The 15,742-nt window shown below is 48.4% G+C and overlaps 1 protein-coding gene across 3 annotated transcripts in view; it reads left to right on the top strand.

Moving 5' to 3' along the window:
• The window catches only part of LOC135194986 (dedicator of cytokinesis protein 3-like), a gene marked incomplete at its 3' end in the record, with an annotated part of 54,917 nt that overhangs the window by 10,507 nt on the left and 28,668 nt on the right, over positions 1-15,742 (top strand). The window contains 4 exon segments of one of the 3 annotated variants that reach the window (XM_064221239.1): positions 426-669; positions 8,610-8,796; positions 9,402-9,482; positions 9,625-9,770. In XM_064221239.1, the coding sequence (XP_064077309.1) occupies positions 426-669; positions 8,610-8,796; positions 9,402-9,482; positions 9,625-9,770 (658 nt within the window). 3 annotated transcript variants of the gene reach the window in all.

The following is a 15,742-nucleotide window of genomic DNA, read 5'->3' as shown; positions in this document are numbered from 1 at the left end:
AATGGATTTAGGTGGCAAACTCCCAGTCAGTTACAGACTAACCTCCCTCCAATAAGTAAGTCTATCCTAATGTTAAGACCGAAGGTTTGTTTCATATATGAACAAATGACAAATTTGTAACTAATTTGCATTTTTCATAACTAACAAACCTGAGGTCTTAACAGTTAAAGGGCCCACCTTGAACCACCCCTCTAGCAGTCTAACTGGGTTAGAAGTATAACTGGCGGGTCGGTCACATGACGCCGAGGGAATTCTGGGTATACATGCCCCGTGACCTGGTATAAATGCCAATAGTCCCTGGATTGCACAAGTTTAATTTAATTCTACCGGTTTCCAGCTTGGCACCAGTAAATCATAATGTTAAGACCTCAGCTTTGTTAGTTATGAAAAATACAAATTAGTTACAAATTTGTCATTTTTTTCAGGGGACTTATCAGTTGTGTGAAGCACTTGTCAGATCTTTGCCCTCAGAATGAGAAGCAAGAACCCATCATGAGGTGTTTTCGATCACTGGAGTACATTTTTAAGTTTATCATTCAGTCCAGGCTCTTATTTGCAAGGGCAACAGGTGGCCAGAATGAGGACTCATTTAGGATTGATGTGGACAACTTGTTCGAATCTTTTGCTCACATGCTGAATATGCATTTGGAAAATATTGAAAATTCACAGGTAACTTTTATATTTTTATATGTACATATTTTAAATTTTTTTCTAAAGATTTTTAAATAGACAACATTCTGTGAAGTTTATTTGTAATCTGTGAAGTTTATTTGTAAATACTCCACCCAATTCACATGGATGAAACCATAAACTCATATTTAGCTGTTTGAAAAATGTGTTCAGTAGCTTTCTATTATTTTTGAAGTAAGAAAATATAGCAAATTTTGTGTGATGTATGTGAGAAGCGACTGCTTTACTTCTGTAGCTCTTTGGGAAGTTTTAAGGAGAAGTGCTTAAACAAGTTGATTACCAGTAGTTCCAGGGGTCATTTACTTGTACTAATTCATTTGCTTTATTCATAAGCAGTATTATCATGAAAATTATCATCTAGATGGTACAGTTAAATACTTCTTGCAAATAGTATTTTTTTTATGCCAAATCAAATGTGCCTTAGTTTCTTGAGCCTCGGGGACTTCACAGCAGTAATCTTCAAATTTTTTTATACCTTTATATGTCCCATGAATATTTGACTTAATGTTGTTAACAAAATTTATTACTTATTATAAAAGATTTTATAAAAGATAGATAATTTTCCCTCTAGTTTTCATCATAAGGAAAGCAATTCTAGTAGATGAATAGTACATAGTTGAAATCCTCTTGATATATGAGAGTTCAATAATATAAAGTTCATTTAATGAAATGGCTGGAAGCAAATATTCAACATGTTATTTTGTTCCGATACGTATATAAACCCTTGTTCCTTTAACAATAGGAAGGTACTTAGCAGCAGCTGAACCGGTTGTAAGCTTCGAACAAGGGGGTTCGGTAGTTAACTACTTGTCCGGCAGTTGGCGGTCAGCTCAACTGCGAGGAGAGGAGTCACTTTGCTTTCGGCCGCGCTATTGGATGGATGTGCTGCTCGTCTCTCTGCCTGCTTCAGTCGTATGCTCTGTTTTCTTCATTTCGTGAAGGCTCTTTATCTTTCTCTTTTACTCAGTGTGAAGGTACAAAGCCTGCGTAATTACGTATCTGTGTTTTGTATTTCATTCTTAGTGAATATTGAGAGTGAATATGGATTTCCAAGAGCCAGAAAGACCCCTTCGCCCCCCCATCAGCCACAGATTGTGCCCTGGTGTGGAGGGCCGTAAGTGTGGGGCCTTCCAATCATCTGTAGAGGTTGATCCATATGATTTTTGTACTCGGAGGGCGAGAATGCTCTCGCACCGAGACATGTGATACTTGTATATTTTGGTCGGAGGAGCAGTGGGAGCGCTATGGGGGGAGGAAGAAGCCGCGTAAGACGGCCAATGAGTCGTCGGAGGGTTCTCCGGCTACGCCCTTGGTTACGGACACGTCTTCCTCTTTTCTCCCGCCATCTCAGCTCCCTCGTATGCTCCTTCCCCTTCGGGGGAGGTTTCTCACTCCTTCTCCTCTCTCGATCAGTCGAGCGTGGAGGAGGGGGCGAGATACCCCGACATCCAGTTGTAATCAGGGTCCTCCATTCGCTCGTGGTGGGAACTGTCCCCCCGGGCGAGGGAGACCCCCCCACTAACTCGCCTGACTTTTCCTTCCTCAGACCTGCTTGCCACGGGGGACGATCTTGGACGGGCCTGGTACTCACTGGGGCTGCAAGGGACACCAACGGTCCAGGGGCTGCTGAGTCACCTGGCGAGAGGGGCCATGCCGGTAACACACGGGCCGACCACCACAACTACCATGACGGTGTCCACGCCGGACTACGCTGCTCCGCCGCACCTGGTGTACACTCAGCACGTAGCCACAGTGACCCTGACAGCTGCTGTGCAGGCGCCGCTGCCGGAGGTTTCAATGGCCGCTGTGACGCCGCTACCTGGTTTTGCCACTCCTGCTGCAGCCCCGGACTTCTGGTGTCCCAAGAGCTCTCCTCTGGACCTGCCTCCCGTGCAGAGGATGCTGCTGGTTCCTGCCCCGCCACCTGTTCCTGAGTACGCTGCTGCTCCAGTCCCGGTACCAGTTCCTGCCGCCGTCGTTGCTGCCCGTGGTGTTGCTGCTCCCACCCTAGGTCCTTCCGGACAGGTGCAGTCGGGCCCTGTTGCTTCGGCAACTGCCCTGGCTCCGTCCTGGATGGAAGACCTGACGGTGGTGCTGAGGAAGCTGACGAAGAAGAAGAAGAAGAGGAGGAAGATGTCGTCATTGTTCTTCATCGTCTTCTTCATCGTCGTCGTCTGCCGCCGCTTCCCCTTCAACTTCTAAGGCCCCACAGCCAAAGAAGAAGGTTGCCTCCTCCCCCCCTAAGAAGGCTCGCTCTGAGACTTCTAAGGTCCCACTCCAGTGGGACGGTTGGGACTTCAGTCGGTCCTCCTGTTTCTTCGGGAACGGGGCCCGTCTCTCTTTCCACAAGGAAGAAGAAGACAGGGACCGGAGGAGTACTGGCTAATACTGGTACCTCCTCACCTGGCGCCAGAGGTTCTGCCTTGAAGCCAGGTACCGTCTCGGCCTCTCGTTTGCGAGAGTCACCGTGACTGTACAGCCAAGACCCAGGCAACCGAGTCCGCTCAGCGCCAGGATCCAGGCATGGAGCGGAAGACTGGCGGGCATCGCTCAGGCGACTCTCACCAGACCAGCAATCGCTCTTCTGGTGATACGCTGGTACCCAGGGTTGATGCGACGGTCCCAGACCGCTCGCGAGCTGAGGCGATGAAGCGGTCCCCTCGGTTGCCTGAACCAGCCTCGGCTGGTCCAAGCGGCGTGACGCACCGTGAGGACAGGCCTCGCTCCCACAGCGACAGCGGACTCTGCAGGTACCCTGACTGCCACTCCTACCGGGACCGGGCGGAGAGGGGGACCAGTAGCAGCTCTTCTGATGCTTGGGACCGTCGCCGCTGTTCTTGGTCCAGCCGCTCTCCCCAAGAGAGCCGCTCGACCAGGCCTGCAGCTCGATCGCCACCGCGGGTTGGTGATCGCCTACAGCCCCTTCAGCACACCGGTTCTGCCGGTGGGCACGGGGGAGCGCCAGGTCTGCCTCTCCAATCCCTTCAACTTCCTCGGGCTTCACCGGGAAGAGTGAGGTGATCATGAGTGATCGCGAGGGGCGCGCTCCTTGCGATCCCGCCACGACACCTTATGAACCTGGCATGGTGTTCGGACCGACCAGATCGTATGCGCAAGTGGCAGGAGGAGACCAGGAGGGGTCTGTTGTGGTTCCTCCTGTGGAAGGAGGAGGGTCTCGGGAGGCATTCTCGCTGGATGGGCTTGACGGTCCGTCTCCACAGGATGCAGTCACTCCTGAGATCCAGAGGTCGTTTGCGGAGGTAATTGTGGTGATTCGTCAGCACAACAACCTCGGGGAAGGATCGCCGCTCCCACCTTCCGAGCCCACATCGGGCTTAGAGTCATTCTGGGGACCTAAGAAGGAACCCAGGACGACAGTGGGTCTGCCGCGATCGGCCTTGGCTGAAAGCGTGCTGAGCCAAGTGGACGCTCTCGTCTCCGAACAGGAGGGTTCGCTTTGGTCCGGTAGGTCTGCCAAGCTCCTTCCTCCACCTCTACCGCTACCGTGACAGAGGCGCTTCTACGTGCCTTCAGAGGACCCTTTGCCGCCCAAACAGGTTAACCTGGAGCTAACTAGGCTAACTCCGGGGGTATCTCTGCCGCAGCTTCTGTCGGAGAACCTTTGGTTCTTGCAGTAAGAGGCACTTGCCTTGGAATCTACCGCAGCAGCATTCCAAGCAGTCTCCTGGATCGACCTGTGGTCTCTCACAGTGTCGAAAGCTGTGGCCTCCTTGGGGAACATTACTCCTGAAGGGGACCCGGCTTTTGTGAGACTGCCAGTCTGGAGGTAGGGCCATCGCCTACCTGGCCCACCAGACGGCTAACCTGTGGGCCAACCTGGTTTTCTGGCGTAGAGACGCTGTTCTCACCCGAGTGACCAGGACGGCTGGGCGTGAGGCGGCCCTGGGTCTTCGGAGTTCCTCCTCTCTTCCCCAGAGAGATGGTGGACGCTGCGGTGGAACAGCGGCGCACTGACAACAGTGACCATCTTGTCCACCAGGCAGTCTCCAAGGTGGCTGGGCAACCTCGGACGACTGCGGCTAAGCCCAAGAGCTTAGCTAGCGCTTCCTCTGCGGCCAAGACGATTGCCTTGTCGAAGCCGAGAGGAAAGACTCTGTCTTCGACTTCTGCTGTAAGGAGTGACCGCAACCAGCCCTCCTCCCAGTCTTTCTCTCGAGGAGGATCTGGGAAGAAGTCGAAGAGAGGAGGGAAACGCTAGGGACGGTGTTCCCCCTTACCTGCTGCCGGAAGGGGTGGATGCCTGGCGAGCCATTGGGCAACATGGCAGCACTACGGTGCGGAGACCTGGATAGTAAACGTCCTTCGGGAGGGATATCTACTACCCTTCAAGTCTCAGCCACCCCTCACCTCCAACCCGGTCCATCTGCAAACCTACGTCCCTGGCTCGACCAAGGACGTGACGCTTCGGCAGGAAGTAGAAGCCATGCTGAGCAAACGTGCTGTGGAGATCGTACAGAATCAGTCGCTGGGCTTCTACAGCCGACTCTTCCCGGTGGAGAAGTCCTCTGGGGCCTGGCGCGATAGATCTCTCTTCCTTGAACCGATTTGTTCGCCAGACTCAGTTCACGATGGACACAGCACGTTCAGTGCTCGATTCCATGAGGGAGAACGACTTCATGCTTTCGGTGGATCTGAAGGACGCGTATTTCCAGATACCCATCCATCGATCCTCCAGGAAGTACCTCCGCTTCATCCTCGACAGGACGGTGTACCAATTCAGGGCACTTTGTTTCGGTCTCTCAACCGCCCCACAGGTGTTCATGCGAGTGTTCACGCTGGTGACGGCTTGGGCCCACTCGGTAGGGATACGTCTCTTGAGGTATCTCGACGATTGGGAGCTCGCAATTGCTACAGGACGGAGATCGACTCCTCGAATTCTGCCGCGATCTGGGGATCGTAGTGAATTACGAGAAGTCAGACCTTGAGCCCAAGCAGAGGATGAAGTACCTGGGCATGCTGATCGACACGGTAGCAGGGCGAGTCTTCCCCGCAGATTCGCAGATCAGCAGGTTCAGGGAGGCAGCAAGACAGCTCCTGTCTCTACAGGAGCAACCAGCTCAGCAGTGGCAGGTCGTGATCTGTCACCTGTCGTCTCTCGAGAAGCTAGTCCCTCACGGGCGTCTTCACCTGCGGTCTCTTCAGTGGAGACTAAAGGAGTGTTAGTCACAGGCAAGGGACCCTCCCTTCTTCCCCGTGTCCCTCACGGAGGAGGTGAGGCAGGACCTAGCCTGGTAGCTGGACGATGGGAACCTCATAAGAGGAGTGCCACTTTGCAAACCCCCCCCCCCCCCCCCCCAGGTGCTGCTGTTCTCAGACGCATCGACCGACGGATGGGGCGCGCACCTGGAGGAGTTGCTGACTGCAGGTGTGTGGGACCATCGTCACAAGCACCTTCACATTAACGTCCTGGAGCTCAAGGCAGCGTTCTTTGCTCTCCAAGAGTTCCGGGATCGTCTGGTGGGACACTCGGTGGTGTTAATGAGCGACAACATCCACAGTAGTGGTGTACTTCAACAAGCAGGGGGGCCTTGTGTCCCTCCCATCGCACCAGTTGACGTTGCAGGTGCACGAGTGGGCCGTGGCACACTCAGTAGACCTGTCGGCCCGCTACATTCCAGGCAAGAGGAATGTGGTAGCCGACAAGCTCAGCTGTCGGGATCAGGTGATAGGAACCGAATGGTCCCTTCACCCAGACGTGGCGGAAAGGCTCTTCAACCTGTGGGGGCGTCCAGTCGTAGATCTGTTCGCCACCCGGCACAACAGAAAACTCCAGGTTGTCTACTCGGTTGTGCCAGACCCATGGGCAGCTGCAGAGCAGGCTCTTCAACATCCGTGGGACAACCTCTTCGTGTACGTCTTTCCCCCGTTCTGTCTGATTCGCAAAGTGATCAGCAGGGCGCTGATCACTGCGAACCTTCGGATGATCCTAGTGGCGCCCAAACGACCTCAGGCTGTTTGGTACCCGGACCTGCTAGCTCTGCTTGCCGAAGCGCCGAGAGAGATTCCCCCCTGGCACAACCTCCTGTGCCAGCCACACGTAGAATGGTACCACCGGTCCGTCGAGTCCCTGTGTCTTCACGGCTGGCTGTTATCCACCATCCCTTGTGAGTGAGAGGCTTTTTCTCGCAGCGCAGCAACAGAGATGGCTGGATACCTTGGACAGTCCTCTGCAGCTGTATACCAGGGGAAGTGGGCCGTCTTCTGTGGTTGGTTTCTTGGAAGGGGTCTCTCTCCTCTCAGAGCTACTGTTTAACATGTAGCGGATTTCCTCGTCTTCCTTTGCCGAGAGAAGCTCCTCTCCGTCTCTGCAGTTAAAGGATACAGAGCCGCCCTGGCCCTAGTCCTTAAACTGTAAGGTGTGGACATCTCCTCTTCTTTCAAGATCTCCCTTCTGATGAAGAGCTTTGAGAGGTCTTGCCCACCCAGGGAACTCAGGCCCCCGGGATGGGATGTGACCTTCGACGTTAAGCATTGCAGAGGATGGGGATCCGTGACGCTCGATTTCGTCCCGAACTTCGTAGCGAAGACTCAGAATCCTTTGGTCCTTGACGACCAGTTCGAGTCCTTCACGATCCCCTCCCCGAAGGATTTCACCGATAATGATGCGGATGAGATGCTGCTTTGTCCTGTGAGGGCGCTATGGCGCTATCTGAAGAGAACTCGGCACCTCAGGCCTGAGTGTCGACGCCTCTTCGTTAGCACCAGGGTTACCAAGAAAGAAGTTTCCAAGAACACACTTTCTTTCTGGCGGCGTTAGGTAATCAGGAGGGTGTACAAGACAGCTGGTAGTGACGACACCTGTACCCTTTGTTCGAGAGCCCACGAAGTCAGAGGTATTGGTCCAACCCATACGTTCCGCAAGAACTTCTCTGTGGCGCAGGTTCTGAAGGCAGGGGTTTGGGCCAACCAGACCACCATCACTTCATTCTACCTTTGGGATATCACTCACAGGTCCTTGGACACTTTTTCCTTGGGACCTATGGTGGCTGCTCAACAAGTTGTGTAGTCTACCCAGCACCCGAGCAGACAGAACTACATCGCATCCTTGTGTGACTGCATGAATGGACGAGTGAAAGAGAGTGTGAATGGCTTCTCTTCCTCCTTCATTCTTCTCCTCTACCTGTTGGCAGAGGGCTGCGGTCGTCACTACGCTGAACAGGAGGCCAATGCAGGTAAGCTACACAACTGAGCTCCATTCTATCCCTTTCAGTAGGGATAGAAGTGTTTATCCACCACTCCCCGACAAGGTGGGGGAGTGGAAGCCAACAAGAGACAAACCCATGATTATTTTGGCTCTTGAAGTAGGAACTAGTTATTGCTTTTTGCTATTTGTAAGAGGTACGCTTGCCTCCCTCTTATAAATTTGGTCCAGAAGTCTGACCACTGATCCTGAGGTGCACACCCCGATCAGCTGGGTAGAGGCTAGGATCCCTCCCTCTGCTCTTATGACCAGGGAGGGAATCCAAGGTAGGACGAACACCAGTCTGTTCATAAGACTCGGATTCCACCCACCAAGAAGTGAGTCTTCCAATTGTTAAAGGACCGAGGGTTTGTATACGTATCGGAACAAATAACAATTTGTCGGAAATTGTATATTTCCTAACTATACAAACCTGAGGTCCTTTACATATAGTCCCACCTCATGCCACCCCTCACTCTGCGTTTCCTGGGCCTAAAGCAAAGTGACTCCTCTCCTAGCAGTCGAGATAACCGCCAACTGCTGGACAAGTAGTTAACTACCGAACCCCCTTGTTCGAAGCTTACGACCAGTTCAGCTGCCGCTAAGTACCTTCCTATTGTTAAAGGACATCAGGTTTGTATAGTTAGGAAAAATACAATTTCCGACAAATTGTTATTTTTGTGTCACAAATGAGCTTTGGATTATCTTCTATCTCCAGATAACTTTATTAGAGCATCTTCAAGGAGCATGTGATCAACTCTGCCAAGTTTTGAGTCCTGGGGAGGTTGCTAACCATCTCAGCAACCTCTTCAATGCCACACCTTTCGAGAGCACGAGAGAGCTCACCCGTGCCAAACTCAATGCCATGAAGAATTCCATTAACTCTTCTTTATTTGATGATGATGGTAAGCTTATGTAAAGGGAATTTGTTTGTTGTACCATGAAACTCATCCTCAAGTTTGGGTTTACTAATTAGTTGTATGTGGAAAATCATTTGAAATTATGTACATTATGCATTTGTTCTTTTTATTTCAGTATTATATCTTGTATTTACCAGAGTGATTTTCTTGGGATAATTAATTGTAATGATGTGTTATATATTGAAAATTATATCTTAATTATAGTTGCCATATGAAATAACTTAGAACTTTTACTAAAAAGATTTTGCACAACTGACTTCCAATAAATGCTAGGAAGGGTTGAAAGCTAGTAATAAATGCTGAATTCTTCCTTGAATTTCAAGATTTTAAGAGTGTCATTATGTCTTAATGCTGTATGAGAATGCACATAAATCTTGCAAAAATGGAAAGCACATACATCTTAGTTTAATCAGATCACTGAGCTGGTTAACAGCTCTCCTATGGCTGGACCGAAGGATTAGATATTTTTACGTGACTAGGAACCTATTGGTTACCTAGCAATGGGACATATTGTGGACTCCAAACCACATTATATCGAGAAATGAATTTCTAATCACCAGAAATAAATTCCTATGATTCCACGTTGGCAGAGCGGAGAATCGAACTCGCGACTACCGAATGGGTAGGCGAGCATATAACCCACTTGTCCAACGAGGAACTACTCATATGTAGTAAGCCATTATTCTGCTCACATGCAATTAACCTTATTTCATCATATACCATAGGCAGTGGATTTTATTTTCTGTAATAATGTGAAATAGTTGTACTGTATGTGCCTGCTCTATCTAATAACTTGGTGCTATCCACTTACAGATGGACGAGCTGTTCTCCTAGAAACAATCTGCACTCATTTGAGACAACATCTCGAGGGTCGGCAGGAGCTACGTTTATGTGGGGATGTCCTCTCTGATCTAGTTATTGTCATCCATAAGCATGTCAAGAGCCACTATAGTGGAAGGGTAAGTAGCATTTGAACATACGGTTGACCCCTGCTATTTGTGGACTCATGATTCGCAGACTCGCCTATTTGCTAATTTTTCAACGGACTGTATATACCCATTACAGTGGTCCCCTGTATTCGCAGAGGATGCGTACCGGACCCCCCCGTGAATAGTTAGAATCCGCGAATGTTTGGAACCCCTATAAAAATGGTAAAAACAGCCTATTTTGTTAGTTAAAACTCAAGAAAAACCACTTAAAATTTTTATACTTGGTTTTTTTAATAGTTTTATCACAAAAAGTGTATTTTATGATACAATTGATAAATAAACCAGGAATTTGTGGATATTTCTCATAGAAAAATACCGCAAATAGGTGAATTCGCTGCGAATAATGCGGGGAAATGTTCCCGAGAGAAATCCGCGAATCCGGAGAACGCGAATACGGGGGGTCCACTGTATTCTCAGAAAATTTGCCCATTCATGGTATTTTTCACTGAGAAATATTCACAAATACCATATTTTCATATTTTTAAGACTAAATGCACCCAGAGTTTTTTTTGTGTGTTTTAACTCTCAAAATAGGCAGTTCTAAGTGTTTTTAGAGGGGTTTTAAGTGCTATTTGTTGGGGGGGGGGGCACAGCATGTGGGGTACCCATCCCTTGAGATTATGGGGCTTCTATGGTACATGAGGACTTTTTTTTTTTTTTTTTTTTTTTTTTGTCAGTGTGCATTTTTAAGTTGTGTTGTAATCAGTAATGTATGCATGCTGTAGAGTTGTTGAGCCTATTGGAATTAGCATTTTCAAGGCCATGTTGGAAATTGAAGTACTATGTCATTCACACTTGAAGAGATATACAGTAAGTCCTCGGGTTACGTAGGTCTCGACTTACGATGTTTCGTGGTTACGAACACGCCCCCATAAAAATATAAAAAATAATATTATGGGTCGTTCCGTCTTACGCAGTTTAGCGTCGTAAGCGATGTAAACAAACGCGAACTAGTTCCGGGCGCACGGCGGAAGAATACTCTTTGTGGGGGAGAGGACGGCGTCGCTTCGCTATGCTCATTCCTCGCCCATACGCCATTTTGGTTGTTTACGCTGCCTCTCTCTCCCTCGTGTTGTATCGTTTTTGTAACTTTTTGCTCTTTGTTATGGCTCCCAAGCGCAAGGCAGACTCATCTGATGGTAGTGCATCGAAGAAAAGACAGGCCATCACCATGGAAATTAAAGTGGACATTATAAAGCGATCTGAGAAGGGAGAAACGCCAACAAACATTGGCCGCTCGCTTGGCCTTAGCCGTTCGACCGTTGCTACCATTATCAAAGATAAAGAGCACATCGTTGAACATGTGAAAGGATCTGCTCCTATGAAAGCGACAGTGATAACCAAGCAGCGTAGTGGTCTAATAATTGAAATGGAAAGGTTATTGGTGTTTTGGTTGGAAGACCAAAATGAACGGCGTATCCCAGTCAGCCTTATGGTGATTCAGGAGAAGGCGAAAAGATTGTTTGAAGCGTTGAAAAAAGAAAAGGGGGAGGGAAGTGAAAGTGAAGAGTTTGTGGCTAGTAGGGGTTGGTTTATGCGATTTAAGGCTCGGGCCAATTACCATAACCTTAAAGTGCAAGGTGAAGCTGCTAGTGGGGATGAGAAAGCAGCGAGTGAATTTCCTAAAGCGTTGTCTGAGATAATTAAGGAGGGGGGTTATTCTGCTCAGCAAGTGTTTAACGTGGATGAGACAGACAGGTTTGTTTTGGAAGCGTATGCCTACATCGCCAAGGAGGAGAAGTCAGCACCCGGTCATAAAGCCAGCAAGGAAAGGCTAACTTTACTTCTTGGGGGTAATGCTGCTGGAGACTTCAAACTGAAGCCCTTGTTGGTGTATCAGGCTGAAAATCCAAGGGCACTCAAGGGCATTTGGAAGGGTCAACTACCAGTAATTTGGAAGTCCAACAAGAAGGCATGGGTGACACTTGCAGTGTTTGAGGGACTGGTTCGTAAACCATTTTGTTCCAAGTGTGGAGCGGTATTGCGCCTCCAAGGGTATCCCCTTTAAGGTGTTGCTAGTGCTGGACAATGCCCCTGGACACCCTGCCCAGCTGGGAGACTTCAACCGTAATGTCAAGGTGGTTTACCTTCCACCTAATACCACGGCCCTTTTACAGCCTATGGACCAAGGAGTGATTGCTTCGTTCAAGGCCTACTACCTACGAAGGACAATTGCTATGGCTTTACAGGCAATTGAAACCAAGAAGGACTTGACTCTGAAGGACTTTTGGAAATCCTACAACATCCTTGATGCTGTAAAGAACATTGCTGATTCCCCTGGGAGGAGGTTAAGCAAACAAACATGAATGGTGTCTGGAAGAAAATTTGTCCTCAATTTGTGAATGATTTCCATGGGTTTGAGGACACAGTTCAGCAAGTTGTCAAGAACGTTGTTGCCCTGAGTAAGGAAATCAATTTGGAGATGGAGGTTGATGAGGTTACAGAGCTGCTGGAGTCTCATGGCGAGGAGTTATCTGCTGAGGACCTGATACAACTGGAGAAGCAGATGATAGAGGAAGAAGAAGAAGCACCCACCCCAGAGCCTAAGGCTTTCACAAGGCAGGACTTGGCAAGAGGTTTTGCAGAGTTGCAGCAAGCGTTGGCAACTTTTGAGGCTCAGGATCCCAACTTGGACAGGTTCACTAGGGTTTCCAGAGGCATCATGGATTTGATGCAGTGTTACAAGGAGATCTTGGATGAAAAGAGGTTGCTCTCTGTTCAGACTAACCTGGAGCAGTATTTTTGAAGGTAGAGAGGCCTGTAAGAGATCCTGTACCCTCTACCTCAGCTGCCTCTGCTAATCCAGACTCGCCTGCCCCACAATCTCCAGCACCTTCTGAATGTTCTGCTAACCCCAGACTCGCCTGCCCCACAATCTCCAGCCACCTTCTGAATGTTCTGCTAACCCAGACTCACCTGCCCCAGCATCTTCAGCACCTTCTGTAGGTTCTGCCTCACCTCAAGACTCACCTGCCCCAGCATCTCCAGTATGTTCTGCCTCACCTCAAGACTCACCTGCCCCAGCATCTCCAGCATCTTCTGGAGGTTCTTTTTCTCTTCACTAACCTCCCCCAGTCTCTCCAGCACCGCAGCTTCCTCTCCAGTGTGCAAGCCAACCAAATTAATAAAGGTAAGGAATTGTTCTCTCGTTGTTACTGATACGTATTTACATTAAATCATGTGGTATTTTTTAATGTTCCGACTTACGCTGAAAATCTTGTTACAACGCATCTTAAGAACGGATCAACGTCGTAACTCGAGGACCCCCTGTAGTTGAAAGATAGTGCTGTGCTTTCACCCATCAGTACCTTGGTCTTGCACAGCCAAATTGCTCACTTTTCATGTTTATGATATTAGCTCCTGCCTAAATGAAACATAGAGAGGAAAAGTTTGATTACTGGTAAATGTGAATAGCCCATCAATAGAGAGAACAAAGATTTCTAATGGGTGCATATAGTCTGTACTACATAATAGATAATTACCTGAGAAAAAAAACAATTTTGAAGAGGTTTTCCTTAATAATGTTAATATATTAGAATTAAATAAGACCATCCTCTCTAGTGTAAATCTTGGTATAATGTTAGGAATACGCTCAAATCCTCAAGCTTTATAAACTGTACTCTCATTGTCAGAGGGAATGAATCTCCATCTATAACTCAGTGGGTGTCATGAAGGTTTAGGTATTAGGCTGTCCATCAGTGCAAGGAATTTGCTGGATTATATTAACTTCTCTTACTAATCTGGAGAGAAAAGTTTCTCCCCAAGAATGTGGCTGGTGTTTATGTTAAGTATTAAGTTATTTGTTTCCAGCCACCAATATTACTATTGTATAGAATTTTACTATCCTTAAAGTTTATTTTGTTCATGAAACTTACCTGACAGATATATATATAGCTGTATTTTCTGAAGTCCGACAGAATTTAAAAATTCGCGGCACACGCAGTGGGGCGGCCAGGTGGTAGTACCCATTCCCGCCGCTGGGAGGCGGATATCAGGAACTATTCCCATTGTTTTTCTATTCATATTTTTTTCTGTCGCCGGTCGGTAAACAACTGTTTACAGACCTCCGCCTAGGATTTTGAAACTTCATTAGCCACTTAAGTATCCTAATTATTCTTTCGATTATTAACTTGGATTTGTGGCTAGGCATACGCTATCGTAGATTTTTTCATTGCATTTGATGTCTGAAGCTAGTTAGCCTAGTTCAGACTTTGTTGTCTGCATGGTAAGGTGAGGCTACCGGAACTTTCGGTAGACACTCGCTTAGTATATATGACGTTTACATGTTTTCTTTGCATAAGGTAATTAGTGTAATGTGTGACTGATTACGGAAGAAGGAGGATTCATTTACGCATTTTAGAGCGTGTTAGAATCAGGAGTTTTCCTCCACAGTAAACAGAAGTTAGAAATAATGAACCTTCTAACCTCCTGTAGATTTTATTTTGCCTAACCCTGTGGTATGCTTACGAGCCTAGAAGAAGTGTCTGCTAAAGGATTACATCAAGTAATCTTAGACTAAAGTGCTCGCTCTCCAATCAGTGTTGTTAAGTGTAGTGCCCCTTGTGTTGTGGAGGGGGCGTCAGATCGGCCCCATAATGCCTCTAGGCCTGGACCTCTGTCGGACTCCCAGGACTCAGGGAGAGGGCATGTCGAAAGCCGCAAGAGGGTTACGGGGGCTCCCCACCGATCTGGCGTCCCTTCGGCAGAACCTGTTGACGCTTCCCAGGCTGCTAAAGATCGTGCGCGTGCACGAATCTTGAAGGATTGCTTCTCGTCCTCCGAGGCGTCCTCCCCACACAGGGGTTGGAGTTCTCGGAAGGACTCGCGCCCCCTAAAGAAGCTTTAGAGAAGAGGACGCTTCACGTCCTCTCTCTCGTCACGAGAGGATGAAAGAGTAAAGAGACCACATTTTCCCTTTTAGAAGAATGCACTGGCTCTTTTCCTAAGGGACATTTAAGGAGGCTCATTCATCTTGCCAGAAGAGTGATTTGAGCCTCCTGCGAGTGAACGCTCATGTATATATCAGTTATACATTATTAAGGAGGCTCATTCATCTTGCCAGAAGAGTGATTTGAGCCTCCTGCGAGTGACCGCTCATGTATACATCATTTATACATTAGTAAGGAGCTCATTCTCTTGCCAGAAAGAGTGATTTGGAGCCTCCTGCGAGTGAACGCTCATGTAATATCACTTATACATTATTAAGGAGGTTCATTCATCTTGCCAGAAGAGTGATTTGAGCCTCCTGCGAGTGAACGCTCATGAAGTTAGAGCTGTTTCAACCTCGCTAGCATTCCAAAAGAATTGGGTAATCAAGGACATTCTTGATTCCACCTTTTGGAGGAGCAACTCAGTATTCGTCTCCTCTCCTCATGGCGCTCCGTATACGTTATGTAACGTTCGCTTTACTTCGAAAAAGCAAGCTGATAAGTTTGACGGCCGGCAAGCTGCTTTGCACAGTCAAAACAACTTATGTCTCTGGTCGGCATAAGAAGGGCAATTTAGACGTGAGGGAGCTTTTGGAGGTGCTCGACGTCCTATAAGTAGAGACATTCTCCAGGACGCTCGGCAAGCACCTTGCGGAAGACGAAAGCCATACGTCTTCCTTTAGTGTTCACACTCTTCAGGAGCAGCGTGCGGCTCTCCATGGAGACTCGCATGAGGACGTCCCTTAAAAATATTCAATGTCATACGCAAAACGCGGTTCGTCATAACATTGAGATGTTGGCAAGGTCGCTCGCCAGGACGCCTCTTGGCGGGCCTTGCATGCATCAAGGCGCTCAACGAGTTCCTCTCTGAAACGTCGTTCAGAAGACTTGGTGTTCTCTGCTCAGACACGCTCGTTAGCTAAGCAGGACGTTTGTTGAGGACGCTCAGCAGGGGGACCGCTTTCCAGGACGCTAAGCAGGACGCTTTTTGAGGACGCTCGGGGGGCAGGACGC

This window comes from Macrobrachium nipponense, chromosome 15 (assembly GCF_015104395.2).
Source record: "Macrobrachium nipponense isolate FS-2020 chromosome 15, ASM1510439v2, whole genome shotgun sequence".
Lineage (NCBI taxonomy): Eukaryota > Metazoa > Arthropoda > Malacostraca > Decapoda > Palaemonidae > Macrobrachium > Macrobrachium nipponense.
Note: the sequence above shows the minus strand (reverse complement) of the source record. Positions and strands in the feature narration are given on the sequence as shown.